Source organism: Meles meles, chromosome 20, assembly GCF_922984935.1.
Source record: "Meles meles chromosome 20, mMelMel3.1 paternal haplotype, whole genome shotgun sequence".
Classification (NCBI taxonomy): Eukaryota; Metazoa; Chordata; class Mammalia; order Carnivora; family Mustelidae; genus Meles; species Meles meles.
This window is the reverse complement of record NC_060085.1, coordinates 18,831,393-18,849,903: the sequence shown is the minus strand read 5'-3', so window position 1 is coordinate 18,849,903 and position 18,511 is coordinate 18,831,393. Positions and strand designations below refer to the sequence as shown.

General features: G+C 42.3%; 1 protein-coding gene across 2 annotated transcripts in view; it reads right to left on the bottom strand.

The window, feature by feature from the left end:
* The window catches only part of ARIH2 (ariadne RBR E3 ubiquitin protein ligase 2), a 50,984-nt gene that overhangs the window by 9,361 nt on the left and 23,112 nt on the right, over window positions 1-18,511 (bottom strand). For both annotated transcript variants that reach the window (XM_045990942.1, XM_045990943.1), the window contains 4 exons: window positions 8,569-8,636; window positions 4,721-4,784; window positions 2,895-3,045; window positions 1,276-1,397 (listed from right to left, as the gene is read on the bottom strand). In XM_045990942.1, the coding sequence (XP_045846898.1) occupies window positions 1,276-1,397; window positions 2,895-3,045; window positions 4,721-4,784; window positions 8,569-8,636 (405 nt within the window). The remainder of the gene's footprint in view (window positions 1-1,275; window positions 1,398-2,894; window positions 3,046-4,720; window positions 4,785-8,568; window positions 8,637-18,511) is intronic.

The window sequence follows — 18,511 nt, the reverse complement described above, 5'->3', positions numbered from 1 at the left end:
TATAAAACTGTGTCTGTAAGATGAAAGTGCACAGGCACCAGGTCTGGAAAGGAACATAGCCCAGTGAGCTGTGCATCTGAAAGTATTATTCCTAAGTGATGTAAGATGGAGAAAGACAACTATGATATGATTTCACTTCTATGCAGAGTCTAAAAAAAAAAAAAATTAACAAAAGATACAGAGAACAGAAGAGGAAGTGGGAATAAGGTGTGTGAAAGGGGTGAAGGGGGTCAATTATATGGTGATAGGTAACTAGATTTACTTTGGTGTTCACTTTGTAGCATATACAAATATTGAGTTATTCTGCTGTATACCTGAAACCAATATCATGTTACACACCGATTTTACCTAAAAACAAAAACAAAAGCTCTGAGAGGCTCAATGACCCTCATGCATGTACCAAAGGCAGCAAATAGCACAGGGCACAAGGCAATGTTTATCCCGAGCCCATGCACGAGAAGACCCGGCCTGTCAGTCATCTTGTCAGCTCAGGCACAAGCGGCAAAAACAATGAGAACTATCTGCACTGAAGCTGCAAGCCTGAACCAGAGCCCAAAGGAGGGGAGGGAATCCAAAACTGACCATGCTGGAATCCTGAACAAGTTTTCAAAGTGCACAAGAAGCAATACCCCTTCAGGGCGCCTGGGTGGCTTGGTGGATTCTCTGCCTTCGGCTTAGGTCATGATCCCAGGGTCCTGGGATCGAGCCCCACATTGGGCTCTCTGCTCAGCAGGGAGCCTGCTTCCCACCTCCCCCCACCACCTGCCTGTCTGCCTACTTGTGATCTCTGTCTGTCAAATAAATAAATAAATAAATCTTAAAAAAAAATAAAAAAAAAAAAAAAAAAAAAAAAAAGAACCAATACCCCTTCCCTGTGCTTTATCATCACCCAGTGAACCAAATGCAACAGCAGCTCCTGAGACAGCCCTGACTCGTGTTCATCCCCTGACATACAACAGTTTGTTTAAGCAACTGTGTGGAAGGGGAGGAGGCCTGACCATTCTACAGAGAAAATCAAGACTTGGGTCAAATCAAGGGTGGAAGGCTACACAGCGAGGAGTAACAGACCTGGGATTCACATCACTGTCAGCCTGACTCTAGGCCCTGTGCTCCTCACTACCACTCTAGTGGTTTCTCCACTTCATAAAAACCACGGAGCTCTTTCTTCAAATTGTAGCACCAAATGGCAGCCTCATCTACAAAGTGACTGTGGTGAGCACAAGATGCAAGGTAGGCCCAGGAAGACAGATGTGCAATGACAGGGGCTGGTCATACCTCCACGTAGTCCCTAAAGAGGTAGCGCCTGTATTTGTCTCTCAATTCTTCATTGGGCAGCAATGGAAACACAAAGTCCTCTGGTGTTCGGAGTGGACAGTCCTGAGCCATGCAAGAGACTCCTGTTGAACAAAAACAATATGACGGATAACTGCACAGCAAAAGGCACGATGGTAATGTATTTCCCCACTGAGTTCACCCTGCACCCAACAAATTCAGATTCTATATAGGAAATCCTTGAAGCCACAGAATTTATTTTAAAGAGAGAGGGGGTGCCTGGGTGGCTCAGTGGATTAAGCCTCCGCCTTCGGCTTAGGTCATGGTCTCAGGGTCCTGGGATTGAGCCCCGCATCGGGCCATCGGCTCAGCAGGGAGCCTACTCCCCCCCCCCTTTTCTTAAAGATTTTATTTATTTATTTGACAGAGAGAGAGAGATCACAAGTAGGCAGAGAGAGAGGGAGAGAGGAAAGTAGGCTCCCTGCTGAGCAGAGAGCCCGATGGGGGGCTCGATCCCAGGACCCTGGGATGATGACCTGAGCCGAAGGCAGAGGCTTTAACCCACTGAGCCACCCAGCCACCCCTTCCCCTCTCTTTCCACCTGCCTCTCTGCCTACTTGCGATCTCTCTGTCAAATAAATAATCTTAAAAAAAAAAAAGAGAGAGAGACAAATTAATATATTTGCAGTGACACAACTAAAATTTATCTCAAATTACATATATACCACAAACAGCACCACTAAAAAAGCAGTATCATCTAAAAAAATCCTTTATGGTTCTTGGGGCATCTGTCTGGCTCAGTTGGTAGAACAGGCGACTCTTTTTTTTTTTTTTTTTTTAAGATTTTATTTATTTATTTGACAGCGAGAGATCACAAGTAGACAGGCAGGCAGAGAGAGAGAGAGAGAGAGAAGCAGGCTCGCTGCCGAGCAGAGAGCCCGATGCGGGACTCGATCCCAGGACCCTGAGATCATGACCTGAGCCGAAGGCAGCGGTTTAACCCACTGAGCCACCCAGGCGCCCCGAACAGGCGACTCTTGATCTTGGGGATGTGAGTTCAAGACCCCCATGGAATGCAGAGGTTAATCTTTAAAAATCCTATATGGTTCTTGACTAACAATTTCGTTTCGTGATATTTAATATTATGTGCAAGTGACTACCACCCAACACAACGAGATTCTGTAGATACCATTAGTGGGATGCTAATTCAGTTCTGATACCATCAAAGTCATAGTATAAAAAAACACTCCCATAACCAGTCACCAAACCTGATTTATGTTATGCTACCTAAATAGCAAGATTCTCTGAGGGTTTTTGAGTTATGGCTCCCACCTGGGGCATCATGGTGTGGTAGGCGGCTTAAAGTTCTCCCGAAAGTTCACCTTGCACTCACACCAACATTTACACATATGCCCAAATAATCGCCTTAATCCTCTCATTGTTCAGGACTAGGCAAAATCGTGCCACTGTTCAGCCTGATGTTTTTAGAAACTAATGGTTCTGACAATAAAAACCCGTATCAGGCTCAGAAGAAAACACGCAGCTGACCTGAGTACTTGCAAGGGCAAAGCAGAAGATAAATACTTCACAGCAGCCTTTTACAAATTCTGCAGCAGACTCACCCACACCCACACCGTCCTTGACGAGTACTGAGCAGTGCTGCTCCCAGCAGCTACGGCAAAACTGGTGCTGACAGGCCAGAGAAAGTAGGTTTTCCTTGCGCACAAACTGCATACACACTGCGCAGTGGTGAGGGGGGTGGGCCGGGGGAACCTGGGGAGAAACAGAGTCGACTGAGTGAAGAGGAACCTTCAGATCCTGGGAGGCCCAAGGGCGCCTGACGCAGCTAGGTGCATGCGAGGCGAGCCTGACCCTGCAACACATGTCAGAACTCAACTGCAGTGTGTGGGCTCTGTGGGTCCCAAAGTTCTGAACAGAAAGCACAGGTCAGGAAGGCTTCCTGAAGGAGGTGGCGCATGAGCTGGACTTGTATAATCACTAGGATTCAGAGAGGCAGAGGAAGGTTGAAAGGAGAATTTACAGTAGTTTATAATGTCAGGCTGAAAAACTCTGGATTTCCAAATTGCCAAGGTCTTTAAAGGTCATTCAATCCAACTTCTGCTTTCAGAGGCTACTGGGTTTCTTTTATAAACCGCACCATTTAGTGCACAGAGCTGCTACTACAGACGTTCTCAGAGACTGAGCTGAGCATGTGAAGGTTCTAACAAGCCCATACAGCAGGTTTGCTTGTAAAGACAGTGCTTTTCCCACATAGATATGCCCAAAACACAAAGCTTCATGGTTTTTACTAACTCACAACTCATCCTTAACACACTGCAAGATATCATCTACAATTAACTTGGAGGGATGAGGAAGGCTCCTACTAGGAAAGAAACCTTCCAGGATGTGGGCAAATAACTGCCAAGCTGGAACTCCAGAATCCATGTCGTGCTACATGAACCGGCAAAGACAATGCAGGACCCCTGGCCCAAGCCACAAACTGATGGAGAAGTCCACTACAGGTTTACATTAGGTTCTGGTTAGTTCACTGGGAATACAAAAATAAACTGGAGGTGGGGCACCTGGGTGGCTCAGTGGATTAAGTCACTGCCTTCGGCTCAGGTCATGATCTCAGAGTCCTGGGATCCAGCCCCGCATCGGGCTCTCTGCTCCGCAGGGAGCCTGCTTCCTCCTCTCTCTCTGCCTGTCTCTCTGCCTACTTGTGATCTCTCTGTCAAATAAATAAATAAAATCTTAAAAAAAAAAATCAACTGGAGGAAAAAGGCTGTATTCTCATGTTTATCCAATATGCTTCTGGAAATTTTCTCCGAAGCGCTCCTAAAGAGCGCTTTCGACATGACCTTTACACACGTGACTAATGTTTGTCAAACTCCTAAATACAAAGGACATTGCTATGCATTGTAAGATACGGTTCCTAACCATAAAGCACACAGTCTGGGAGGGGAGCTGAGAAAGATGAGTAAATTGCTACATCATGCAGGTAAAGATTTCAAGACATGACTAGAGATGTTTGGAGAGAAGAGATCACAGGCTTTGTGAGAGATGGGTCTTTAAAGATGAGTTCCATTCCCACAGCAAAGATGGGGACAGGGTCGGGACATTCCAGGCCAGGAACAGCACAAGCAGAGTCAAAGAGGTGTGCGGTGAGCTTGGGAAAACCAAGGAACCCAGCAGGACTGGAGAACAGGCTGTGTTTAAGTGTAAAGAGGAAGGTGAGGCCGGAGAAGGCCCCAGGACTGGCAAGGATTTATTCTTCATCCATGAGGAAACTCTTTAAAATGGAAACGGAAGATTTAGGCCCATATTGGAACAAAAATCTCAGGCATGTTGTACTATAAACAAAGCAAGATGGTTCTCACTAACACCATAAGCCACAGCAAGAGCCATGTGTGTCAGGAGAAGCCTTGCTCAAGTGGGAGATACTCACATGTTTTGAGGGACTAGGCTGAACTCGAGCCTCGACGAGCAGCTGAGCAGAGTTAGACTTGTATCTACAAAACAAAAAAGCAGAAACAAAGGGATTCAGAAACAGACAAACATTTTAACCTCTGAACAAAACCAGATGAGACCAAGAAGTGCTGTGGTTACACTTAAGGGTCTTTGTCTCTACTTACCTTCTGACAGCACCAAGCTTCCTTTTACTTTAAATACTTTATCTCTCTCAACTTTTTATTATTTTATTTTATATATTTTTAAGAAGACCTTATTTATTCATTTGAGAGAGAGAAAGAGAGCACGCACATAAGTAAAGGGAGCAGCAGGGGAGAGGGAGAAGCAGGCTCGATCCAAGTACTCTGGGATCATGACCTGAGTTGAAGGCAGATGCTTAACCAATTATGCCACCTAGGAGCCCCATCTTTTTCAATTTTTTTAGCCCTCAACTGGTATGAGAGTAATAACCCTGATTCAAAGACACCAAACCATAGGAAAAATACTTATGAAGGTCCATGTCTGTTTTCAACTCCTTTCTGGAAATATCGCTATCTTCAGAATACGGAAGACTATCTTAAGACAAAGAAAATGCAGGGGCACCTGGCTGGCTCAGTTGGTGGAGCATATGACTGTTGATCTGGGGGTTGTGGGTGCAAGCCCCATGGTGGGTGTACAGATTACTCAAATAAAAACTTTAAAAAATGCAAAGCATAAAGAAAAACTCTGACAAACTATATTACATTTAAGAAGTTCATCGGAACACACCATAAAGTGAAAAGCCAGGCTATAAATGGAAGATAATTCAATACATATTTAATTGGCAAAAGACCGATATTCAGAATAAATAAAAAGAAAACTCCCTCCAAGGCCATTTGAAAAGACAAAATAACAATAAAAAATGGGCAGAGACAGAACAAGCATTTCACAGAAAAGAAACCACGAACGCCTCTTAACATGAAACACAGTAATCTGGGACACAATTATATGTCATTTATATCCACTAGACTGTAAAACTTCAACTCTGACAGTATCAGGAACACTCATATACCACTGGTGGCATGTAACACAGTACAATCACTTCGGAAACATTTTGCCAGTTAGTAAAGCTAAGGAACAGATATCCTCACTTTCTATACTCAACAGTAGGAAAACGTATGACACTAGGAGTCACACACAAGAGTTTTCAGAGCGCATTATTAGTAACAGCAAAAAACTAGAAGTCACACATTTTTTTTTAAAGATTTTATTTGTCAGAGAGAGACACACACACACAAGCAGGGAGAGCAGCAGGCAGAGGGAGAAGGAGACTCCCGGCTGAGCAGGAAGTCCAATGCGGAACTCGATCCCAGAACCCTGAGATCATGACCTGAGCCGAAGGCAGACGTTTGACCAACTAAGCCACCCAGGCATCCCTCACAAATGGTTTTTGACAGGAATATGGATACGATGTCATAAAATCCAGCCTTGTTTTAAAAGCTGAAGAACACGTACAGAATGATTCCATGTCTATAAAGTTCTAAAAACATACAAAACTAGGGGTGCCGGGGTGGCTCAGCTGATTAAGCGTCCAACTCTTGATCCCAGTTCAGGTCTTGATCTCAATGGTCTTGAGTTCAAGTCCAGTGCTAGGCTCCATGGAGCCTACTTAAAAAAACAAAAACACAAAAACCATACAAAATTAAAGGTTATATAATTTAAGAATAACTGAGAAGGGGTGCCTAGGTGGTTCATTTGTTTAAGTGTCTTGTCTGCCTTTGGCTCAGATCATGATCCCAGGGTCCTAGAATTGAGCCCTACATCGGGCTCCCTGCTTACCAGGGAGCCTGCTTCTCTCTCTCCCTCTACTGTTCTTCTGGCTTGTTTCTCTCTCTCTCTCTCCCCACCCCGTCAAATAAATAAATAAAATCTTAAAAAAAAAAAAAAGAATAAATAAGAAAATGATCAATACCCAATTCAAGATAGTGGTTGCTTTGGAGAGGAAGGAAGGGGGTGTGGCCAGGCAGACACTGCCATCAGAGGCTTCTAAGTAAAGATCAGAGGGTTTCTTATTTTGGGTGGACACTTGAGCATTTTTACTTTATCATTCCTTAACCTATACACATCACACACGTGTATACACATACATATATTTTTGAAAAAGAAACATAATAAAAATTTAATTCCTTTCTGGAATGAGGTATGGAATACACATATTTAAAAATAAAACCAGGAGTGCCTGGTGGCTCAGGAGATTAAGTATCTGACTCTGATCTTTAGAGCCCCACATTAGGCTCCGTGGGGAGTCTGCTTGGATTCTTTCCCTCTCCTCTGTCCCCACCCTGCTCACACTCACTCTCACTCTAAAATAAATAAATATGTAAAGCTTAAAAAATAATAAAAATAAAAACAACTATCATGTGGCAAAGTATCACTCAAAGCCCAGGAAAACACATTACCCAGAATCCAGGAACTTGAGTGGGGAAAAATGTCTCCTATACTTGACTTCCTTATTCCACCTAGTCAAAATGCCTCCTTCCACTGCTTTTATTCCTACTTTCTCACACCATATTCTTACTATCTTCAGCCATCTTGTCCATTCCCATGTTAGCTACAGAGTTTGAACAGCGAGAGATACCCCACTGCTAGAACCTACATAGATCCAGAATTCTGGGTAGTAGAAACAGCAGCGCAGACTGTGAAAGTTCACTTGAACGTCTATCTAAAATGTATCCGGCTCTGAGGGATAGAGAGTGAGAGAGTGTAGTCAGTGAAATCACGGGCGCACTTGCTCCTTCCCGAGTCGGCTGAGCCGCTCTAGCAGGTACAGCCATCCCAGTTATGTCATAGCCTGGAGGAGAGGCAGGACCTTCCTCTGCAGATAAACAGATCACGCCATACAAAGGAAGACTCACTGGTGTGTGAAAGGGCAGGGACAGGACCAGTGATTCTCACTAGTGACAATTTTGTTCTCCAGGGGTTACTTGGAAACATTTTTTATTTCAAAGGCTTGGGGTGTGAACTTCAGAGTCCCAGATTACTATGGAGATTGGGCATCTTTTCATGTTAATGGCTGTTTGTGCTTTCTTTTGTGTGAAATGCTTGTTCTGTCTTTTGCTCATTTTTTATTGTTATTTTGTCTTTTCAAATGGATTTTGCCAGAGATTCTGCCAAACCTCTTACAAGTCACAGAACAGTGCCCCCACAACAAAGAATTATCTAACCCCAAATGGCATGGATGCTGAGGGTGAGAAACCCTATGCTAGACAGAAGCACATGCCTCTGCAGGCAGGGCACGGGGGACTCCTCCCAAAAAGGGGCAGCAGGAAGAGGAACCCCTCCTCCTGACCACTTCCAAGACATCTTGAGACTCCAAGGTCTATGCCTCAAGAGGTCTGGCTCTAGTGGTAAACTGGCCTATCTTTTCTGAAGAACACTTGCCAACATCTCCATTTGCTTCTTTTGGATTCAAAAGAATGTTTCATTTCTCACTTGATATATCCAAAAGAAACAAATGGAGATGTTGGCAAATGTTATATAGAAGGGCACTGATTACAAATTCACAACGGCATTAAAAAACCGAACTAATTTCACTGACAACAGGGGTATGGAAAAAGCATGGGATGTCTACGTGATGAAATACTAAGCCAGCAATAAAACTGAGATAGAAAGAATATGATGCAGTCATGAGAAAATGTTTGCCAGGTATTGAGAGAAAAAAGGATATGCAATATGATCCAATGTTTTAAATATATAATATGGACATTGTAAGTATACTCCAAAACATTAACAATAATCACTACTGCATGGATGGGCAGAGAAAGAAGCTATGGGCGATGCCACCTCTCTTCCCCCAAAATACCTTACCTGTCCAATATCTCTGCAACTTGCCAGTGGAAATTAACTAATATAAGTTTAGCAACTGAATGAGATACCTAGAAAGAAGAAAGGGAAAAAAAATCAAATTACAACTGTTGTTTCTTTCGGAGAACTCCACATTTTGAGAAGTGCATGCATTCACGTCTACAGCAGGCCCAGGTTTGATTTCCAAATTCTTCCTCTTGGTTCTCTGCTTCATTTTTTAAATTCGGACTCTTATGGGACACCTGGGTGGTTCAGTCGGTTAAAGCCTCTGCCTTCGGCTCAGGTCATGATCTCAGGGTCCGGGGATCGAGCCCAGCATCGGACTCTCTGCTCAGCAGGGAGCCTGCTTCCTCCTTCCTCTCTCTGCCTGCCTCTCTGCCTACTTGTGATCTGTCAAATAAATAAATAAAATCTTAAAAAAAAAAGACTCTTGGGACGCCTGGGTGGCTCAGTTGGTTAAGCAGCTGCCTTCAGCTCAGGTCATGATCCTAGCGTCCTGGGATCGAGTCCCATATAGGGCTCCTTGCTCGGCAGGGAGCCTGCTTCTCCCTCTGCCTCTGCCTACCTCTCTGCCTACTTGTGATCTTTCTCTGTCTCTCTCTCTGACAAATAAATAAATAAAATCTTTAAAAAAAAAAAAAAAGACTCTTATAATCTTAGTGATAATATTAATATAACCTTTCCTGGATCTCTTTGACTTTTTTTTGTTTGTTTTCATTAATGACACTTCTAAGAAATTAGTCTGATTTGAAGCTGAAGTAAAAACACCCCGTTATAGCAACAACCCAGCATTCAACTGAAGCAGAAGAGCTGTGCGTTCCCTGATGTGGCCTATGTTCCCTCAAGCTGCTGTAGGAGGCCACACATGGAAAGTGAATATCTAGTTAGGCCTGTCACTTGCAGAAAATCTTCAGGCTTGCACTTCTTGTATAAATTCAGCACATCAAAACATGCCTGCTTAAAATCTCCAAATTCCTGGCAACCAATGAGCCCTGATTACAAGTATGATTTAAAAGCCTATGGACAGCTTTTGTGGCCCCTACATTTTAAAGCACACTGGTTGTGGCTATCAAAGAGCCCCAGAAGGTGCTCTGAGCTAGCAATTCTACTTCTATAAATTTTTCTGAGGAAATCATAAAAGATATGTGTACAGCAGTGTTTTACAAGAGTAAAAAATTAAAAATAATCTAAATGTCCAACAAAAAGGAACTAGGTAAATAATATATGACAGATCCATGCAATGATTTAGCATGTAGTCATTGAAAAGGATGTTACAGAAGTAAGTTATCAACATAAAAAGTTCACATTTTAATTTAGGGCAAAGAAGCCAGTAGTAGACAGCAGGTACGTGTTATAGCCACAATATCTTGGTTAATAGGGAAAGCAGACTAGAGCACCTGGGTGGCTCAGTCAGTTAAGCATCTCACTCTTGAATTCAGCTCAGGTCATGATCTCAGGTTATGAGATAGAACCATGTGTCCCGCTCTGCACTGAATGGAAAGCCTGCTTGGGATTCTCTCTCTCCTTCTGCCCCTCCCCAGCTCACGCATGCTCATGTTCGCTCCCTCTCACTCTCTCTTGCTAAAAAAAAGGGGGGTGGGGAGGGGAAGCTGACTAGTTACAGAAAGGAACACCCTGAGGTTGTCAAGACTAGCGTAGGGCCACAGAAGATACGGTTGTGTTTGGAGGTCTAGATCAGGCTTCCTAGAGAGAGCAGCATGGAGCATGAGGTGCTACGGAATCAAGGAGAAACAAGGAGCACACTTCAGACCAGAGAGCCAAGAGGACACGCAGAACCCTGGTCCTCTGCCCACTGGACTGAGTCTTTACACAGAAGCTACCAAGGAACCGTAAGGCAGCTGGTCCACAGGTAAGAACCGCAGCGGGGAAGACACAGTGACCAACATGTAATTCCTGGCCCTAGAGCTCAAGTCACTCCTGAAAGGAAACAGGGGCATACTGGCTACATAAGGACATGTCCCAGTGCATATACTCAGTGTTAGACACTATGTCAAAGTGCAGTGAGTGAATGCCTTTTTGTCCTATAGCCCAGGTGCATCTTGAGAAAACCAAGTTCTCAAGATAGCACACTTCACTAAAGGTGGGGGTCCCCACGTCCCTTCCGTGCAAGGTAACAGCCACCTGACTCATAATGTTGTTATAGTATTTTCCTGTTGAGGACCATAGAGACTTTAGATCTCGGATTCCTGAATTGTAACTGACATTTCTTCTAGTTGTAGCCATAACAAAGCTATTTATCTATAGCAAACCACTATCACAAAATGAAAACAGAAACAAACATATGGCTTAAAGTTAAATAACTGCTTTGAATATAGCTTCTGACTATGATTAAAAAAAAAAAACAAAAACAAGACTGGTAGTGATATTGTTTTGGATGACCTCCTAACAGAGTCTTTTCTATCACCTCTTACCTAATGGGGCCCAATCAGCCCTACATCACTTTCTGTCCTGACTTCTAAATGTCTTGGAATGTTGTGGCTATTAGGTCTTGACAAAGGCACTTAACCACCCAAAGTCCTCACCATGTCCAGCAGCTACCCCCACCTTCTCACCACAGATGGCTTGGGTGGAGCCTGGGAGCTAAAAACAGGCGTCAGGCTGCTTCTCACAGATCCACAGAGCCTAGAACTGGACAGAAGGTGACCATTCAACAGATGCCAATCATTAAGTGACATCATGTCTTTAATCTGTGGATTTTCAAAATGGAACTCAACTTTTCTTAGGAAACAGAATTTTAGCACTCTACCTAGTCTGATCCTTTGATCTGAACAGCACTTAACCACAACAACAAAACCTCCGAATTCACATACCACAAGCAACCCACTTATGCAAAACATGACCCTCTGTTGAGACAGAAATTTTATTAATGACTGCAAGTCCACTAATGACCAACTCAGAGTATCCTAGCAGAGTTGAGTTTTGGTAAGAAGAGATTATGTGAAGAGAGGGTACATCTAGCATTTCATGAAACTGATAGTGGAGTGGTAACGAATCTCTTCTTCCCAATAGCCAAGAATACATCAATACATACAAGATAAGAGGCACACGTGTGTCAGCCATATGCACCTCCCACCAGCCTTCTGCAGGAAGTGCTACTGTGATCCCCACATCACAGATGGAGGTGTGAAAACGGCCCATATTATGTCCACAGTATATCACTGAAAATCAGGGACCTTCCTTCAATAATCCATTATAAACCTGAAGGAACTCAGAGACCATTAATTTAAGCAAAATGCAGTGTGACCGTGCCTTGCCCTACAGTGGCACCATAGAATCTATAGGGAAGTCAGGTTCTTTTTTTTTTTTTTTTTAAAGATTTTATTTATTTATTTGACAGAGATTACAAGTAGGCAGAGAGAGAGGAGGAAGCAGGCTCCCTGCGGAGCAGAGAGCCCGATGCGGGGCTTGATCCCAGGACCCTAAGACCATGACTTGAGCCGAAGGCAGCGGCTTAATCCACTGAGCCACCCAGGCGCCCCGGGAAGTCAGGTTCTAAAAGGCTCTCTGGCAAAAACAGCACAGGGGTAGAGGAAGAGTACCTCTAGAAGAATTTACGCTAAAAGTAGTAGACACATCGGACACCTGGGTGGCTCAGTCGTTAAGTGTCTGCCATCTGTCTTCAGCTCAGGCCATGCATGATCCCAGGGTCCTGGGATCCAGTTCCACATCTGGCTCTTTGCTCAGCGGGAAGCCTGCTTCTCCTCCTGCCTCTGCCCCTCTCCCTGATAGTGCTTGTGCTCTATGCTCTGACAAATAAATAAATAAAATCTTTTTTAAAAATTAAAAAAAAAGGGGGGGGGCGCCCAGGTGTCTCAGTAGGTTAAAGTCTCTGCCTTCAGCTCAGGATCCTGGGATTGAGCCCCACCTTGGGCTCTCTCCCCCCACCCCTGCCTGCCTCTCTACATACTTGTGATCTCTGTCAAATAAATAAAAATCTTAAAAAAAAAAAGTAGTCCCAGCAGAGAGGCCACCTCATCCTTGATTTGGGGTCACAAGAGAGAACTGGGGACGCCTGGGTGGCTCAGTTGGTTGAGCATCTGCCTTGGCTTGGGTCATGATCCCAGGATCCTGGGATTGAGTCCCGCAGCTCCCTGCTCAGTGGGGAACCTGCTTCTCCCTCTGCCCCTCCCCTTCCTCCTGCTCCTGCTTGGGCAAAAGCTCTCTCTCTCTCTCACAAAAATAAAATCTTAAACAGAACAGACTGTACACATGTCCCAGTAGTATTTCAGAGGAAGCAAACATGGTGATTTGGGGGCAGAAAAAGATGTGGGAGGGGGTGCAGGGGTGCCAATATTTAAGTCTTCCACAAGAGGGCCAGGACAAACCTTGGGGATGATATTAAAGCATTAAAAATAAAAATCTTTCTCAAAGTACAAACAGCTGAACGCTCTCAAGAAAGAATTTCCTGAGTATTCACACCATTACTGTTTGATGCTCATAGGGCTCAGCAATCCACTCTGAATCTATTAGAGTCAATAGTTCACAGTTGGGGAGTGTTTCATTCTTCTCTATGTTTTCAATTGTGGAGAACAGAATCTTTTAGTAGAATCAAGATGAGCCTTTGCTGGACTGTTTTGCTCAATAAATTAACAACCTATCAGTACTACCGTCTGGACCTCTCTAGTCTATATCCCTCAGGAACACCTTCCTGAAACCCTGATGCAAAAGTAATAATACTAAACAGTTCTTACAGAGCTCTCACCATCTTGCCAGGATCAGCTCGCACCCTGTTTAAAACCCGTGTTTTCCAGTACTGACGAGACAAACTTTAAGCCCTCAGTGGAAGAGTCATCAGAACCACTGTGCCCTGGAGTCCAGCATTAGACCGAGTAACACTAGCACCCCCATACACTTAGCCAACTATTTTCTACCAAGGATGCGCTTTTTTGTAGCAAATAGTTGGAAATTAAAGAACATACTTCTGGGGATGCCTGGGTGGCTCAGCGGGTTAAGCCTCTGCCTTCAGCTCAAGTCATGATCTCAGGGTCCTGGGATCGAGCTCCACATCAGGCTCTCTGCTCAGCAGGGAGCCTGCTTCCCCCTCTCTCTCTGCCTGCCTCTCTGCCTACTTGTGAGCTCTCTGCCAAATAAATAAAATCTAAAAAAAAAAAAGAACATACTACCGTAGAACCTGGGTGTCACAGAAGAAATCACAAGAGAAATTAGGAAATGTTTTGAGCTACATGATAATGAAAATACCACAGTAAGAACTGGGTGAGATCCTGCTAACATGATGCCAGGGGGTAATTTATAACTGTAAATGTTTATACTATGAAAAAAATATAAAAATCAATGACATAAAGTCCCCTTAAGAAACTAGAAAAAGGGGCACCTGGGTGGCTCAGTGGGTTAAAGCCTCTGCCTTCAGCTCTGGTCATGATCCCAGGTCCTGGGATCAAGTCCCACATCAGGCTCTCTGCTCAGCAGGGAAGCCCTGCTTCCTCCTCTCTCTCTCTCTCTCTCTCTGTGTGCCTCCCTGCCTACTTGTGATCTCTATCTGTCAAATAAATAAATAAAATCTTTAAAGAAAGAAAAAAAAAGAAACTAGAAAAAGACCATACAAATAAATCTTTAAAAAGGGGGGGCACCTGGGTAGCTCAGTCAGTTAAGTATCCAACTCTTTGTTTCAGCTCAGGTCATGATCTTGGGATCAAGCCCCTGTTGGGTTCTGAGCTCAGCAAAGAGTCTACTTGAGGATTTTCTCCTTCTGCTCCGCCCCGCCCCCTCACAGCCCCGCCACCACAACAGGTGCGAAAGCTCTTGCATATAAATAAAATCTTGTTTTTTTAAAAAGATCTTATTTATTTGACAGACAGAGATCACAAGTAGGCAAAGAGACAGGCAGAGAGAGAGGGGGAAGCAGGCTTCCCACTGAGCAGAAAGCCTGATGTGGGGCTCGATCCCAGGACCCTGGGATCATGACCCAAGCGGAAGGCAGAGGCTTTAACCCACTGAGCCACCCAGGCACCCCTCATATAAATAAAATCTAAAATAAAAAATAAAAGAAAGAAACTAGAAAAAGAGGACTAAACTCAAAGCAAGTGAAAGGAAAAAATTTAAAAAATCCAAAGAGAAATAAGTAAAATTCAAACCAAATAATATTGAAGAATAAAGCCTATAAGTTGATTCTTAAAGAAGATCAACAAAGCTGATTAAAAACTTTAACCAGAACGTTTAAGAAAAAAAGGGAATACAAATTACCAATAACAGGGGTAAAAAAGGGATTGCCCTTCAAACCTTACAGATACTAAAAGGAAAATAAGGGAACATTATCAATAACCTATTTTTTTTTAAAGATTTTATTTATTTGTTTGACAGACAGAGATCACAAGTAGGCAGAGAGGCAGGCAGGGAGAGAGGGGTTGGCAGGCTCCCTGCTGAGCAGACAGCCCTATGTGGGGCTTGATCCCACGACCCTGGGATCATGACCAGAGCCGAAGGCAGAGGCTTAATCCACTGAGCCACCCAGGCACCCCATCAATAATCTATTTTTATTTATTTATTTATTATTATTATTTTTTTAAGATTTTATTTATTTCTTTGTCAGAGAGAGCGAGCACAGGCAGACAGAGTGGCAAGCAGAGTCAGAGAGAGAAGCAGGCTCCCTGCCAAGCAAGGAGCCCGATGTGGGACTCGATCCCAGGACGCTGGGATCATGACCTGAGCCGAAGGCAGCTGCTTAACCAACTGAGCCACCCAGGCGTCCCAATAATCTATTTTTAATAAATTTCATATCTTAAGTGAAAGTGACAAGTTCCTTGAACATTACTTAGCAAAACTGACACAAAATGGAAAAAAATAAACTGAATAACTCTCTATTAAAGATATGGAATTCATAATCAAAAATTTCTCATAAAATTCCATGCCCACAACTTTTTACTACAGAACTTCATCAACACTAATCTTAAACACTTTCAGAAACTCAAAAAAGTAATACTTCTTCCAAATTAATTTTATGAGACTAACATAATTCATATACAAAAAAATCTGACGGGGCACCTAGGTGGCTCAGTGGGTTAAGCCTCTGCCTTCAGCTCAGGTCATGATCTCAGGGTCTGAGCCCTGCCTCTGGGCTCTCTGCTCAGCAGGGAGCCTGCCCACACCCTCCCCCTGCCCCCTCCCCCTGCCCCCTCCACGTGATCTCTGTCAAATAAATAAATAAAATCTTAAAAAAAAAAAACCTGACAAAAATATAACAAAAAGAAAATTACAGACCAGTATCCCTTATAAACAGACACAAAAATCAATCCAAATATTTTAGCAAATTAAATCCCAGCAATATAGAAAAAGGACAATATAGCATAATGAAATGAGGTTTATCCAAGGAATGGAAAGGTGATTTAACATTTGAAAGCTCCTATTGTAATTCACTGAGTTAACAAAATAAAGGTGTAAAAAATGATCATTTGTGTTACAGAAAACCCATTTGACAAAATTCTATATTCATTCAAGATAAAAATTCTCAGCAAATCAGGAAAAAAATGAACTGCTGAATCTGATATAGGGCATCTATGAAAAGCATTATATTCAATGATGAAACAGTGAATGTTACTATGCTACTATCAGGAAAATGGTACAGATGATCACCCTCACCATGTAACATCATATTGGAGGTCCTAGCCAGGGCAGTAAGACAAAGGGTGTGGGGAGACATAAAATACCTTAATAAGAGATTGGAAAAAAGAAGAAGCAAATCAGTCTCTATTTCTAGATAAAATGACTATTTACTCAGAAAATCTTAAATGTACAAAACTACTACTAGAACTAATAAATGAATTTAGTAAGATAACAAAGTCAATACACAAAATTTCTATACAGCGGCAAATAAATCAAAACTAAAATTTAAAACAGGTGAAGTGTTAATAATATACTTTATTTAGACTAATACATCTAAATATTTTTAAAGATTTTTTTTTATTTTTATTTATTTATTTGACAGCGAGAGACAGGAGATCACAAGTAGGCAGAGAGGCAGGCAGAGAGAGAGAGAGGGAAGCAGGCTCCCCGCGGAGCAGAGAGCCCGATGTGGGACTCGATCCCAGGACCCTGAGATCATGACCCGAGCCGAAGGCAGCGGCTTAACCCACTGAGCCACCCAGGCGCCCCTAAATATTTTTTAACATGTAATCCACAAAAATTATTCATGAACTATTTTATTTCATATCCTTTTATTCATGTAAGTCTTCAAAGTACACTGTATATTTTAAAATTATAGTACATGCCAATTCAAACTGGCCACATTTCAAATACCCAATGGCTACAGGGGGTCATAGCCACCAGACAGAACAACACAGCTACAGACTGAACAGAGCAATCAAAATTAATCAAAATCAAAGCAGGGGTTTTTGGGGGGCAGAGGGCACAAATCAGAAGTTGATCCTAAAATCTGTAGAAGGTAAAAGACCTGCAATACCCAAAGAAATCTTGAAAGAGCAAATTTGGACTTACACTATCTGACTTCAAAACTTACTGTGAAGCTACAGTAATCAAGACAATGAAGTATGTATGGGCTTAGAAACAGAGAGATCAATGAAACAGAATAAATCCAGAAGTAAACTCAGACATCTAAGGTTAATTTTATACAGAGGTGCCAAGGAATTCAGTAGAGGAAACATTCAACAAATGGTTCTGGAATAACCAAATATCATTATACAAAAACAAACCACGGAACTTAGAGACTTCCACAGCACGCAAAAAGGAACTCAAAATAGTTCACAGATTTAAATGTAAAAATCTCTGCTTCCTTGGTTTAGGTAAAGATTTCTTAGATACAACAACGAAAGCACTATACTTAAAAGAAAAACTGATAAACTGGACTTCATTAAAATTAAACTTTTAGTCTTCCAAGACATTATTAAGAATGTCTTGGAAGACTAAAAGTTTAATTAAGACATTAATTAAGACATTATTAAGAATGCCTTGGAAGAGATGGAAGAGACAAGCCAGAGACTAGGAGAAAATAATTACAAATCATATATTTGACAAAGAACTTAATTCAGAATCTATAAAGAACTCAGGCAACTCAATAGGATAAACCACCCAATTTTTTAAAAATGGGCAAAAGATCTTAACACTTTACCTGAAAAAGGCATGAAGAATAAATATGCAGAAGAAAAGATCCTTAAAATTATCAGTCAGTCAGAAGGGAATAGCCAATAAAAACTGCAAGATACCACTTCATACTCAACAGAATGAATATAATCCAAAAGACTATCCATACCAAGTGCTAGCAAGGATGTGGAGAAACTGGAACCCTTATACAATGCTGGCAGGAATCCAAAATAGCATTCACCTCGGAAAACAGTTTGGCAGTTCCTTAAAACATTAAACACACACTTACCATATAAACTATCAATCCCACTCCTAGATATCTATCTAAGAGAAATGAAAATTATGTCCATTTAAAGCCCTGGACAAGAATGGTCATGGCAGCATATTTTATAATCACCCCGAACTGGAAACAACCCAATGTCCATTAACCGATGAATGAACAGATAAACAAAATGTAATATATCCATACATGGAAAATCATTCAGCAATAAAAAGGAAAGCACTACTGACATGTAATGTGACATGGATGAACCTCAAAAACATTGTGCTCAGTGAAAGAAGCCAGACACAAAAGATTACATACTGTACAATTCCCTTCATATGCAGTTTCTGGAAAAGGTAAAACCACAGGGAAAGAAAGATGATCCCTAGTTGCCTGCGGCTTTGAGTGGGGACTGGCTAACACACACAAGGAACTTTCCAGATGATGAAAGTATTCTTTCTATAACTCAGATTGTGGTGATGGTTACATCGCTGCATAAACTTATTAAAATTCATCTAATGGCACACTTTAAAATGGGAAAATTTAATGGAATATAAATACTCTAAGAAATCTCTATAAAAATAAAATTGGTTGGTTGATGGCTAGATACAT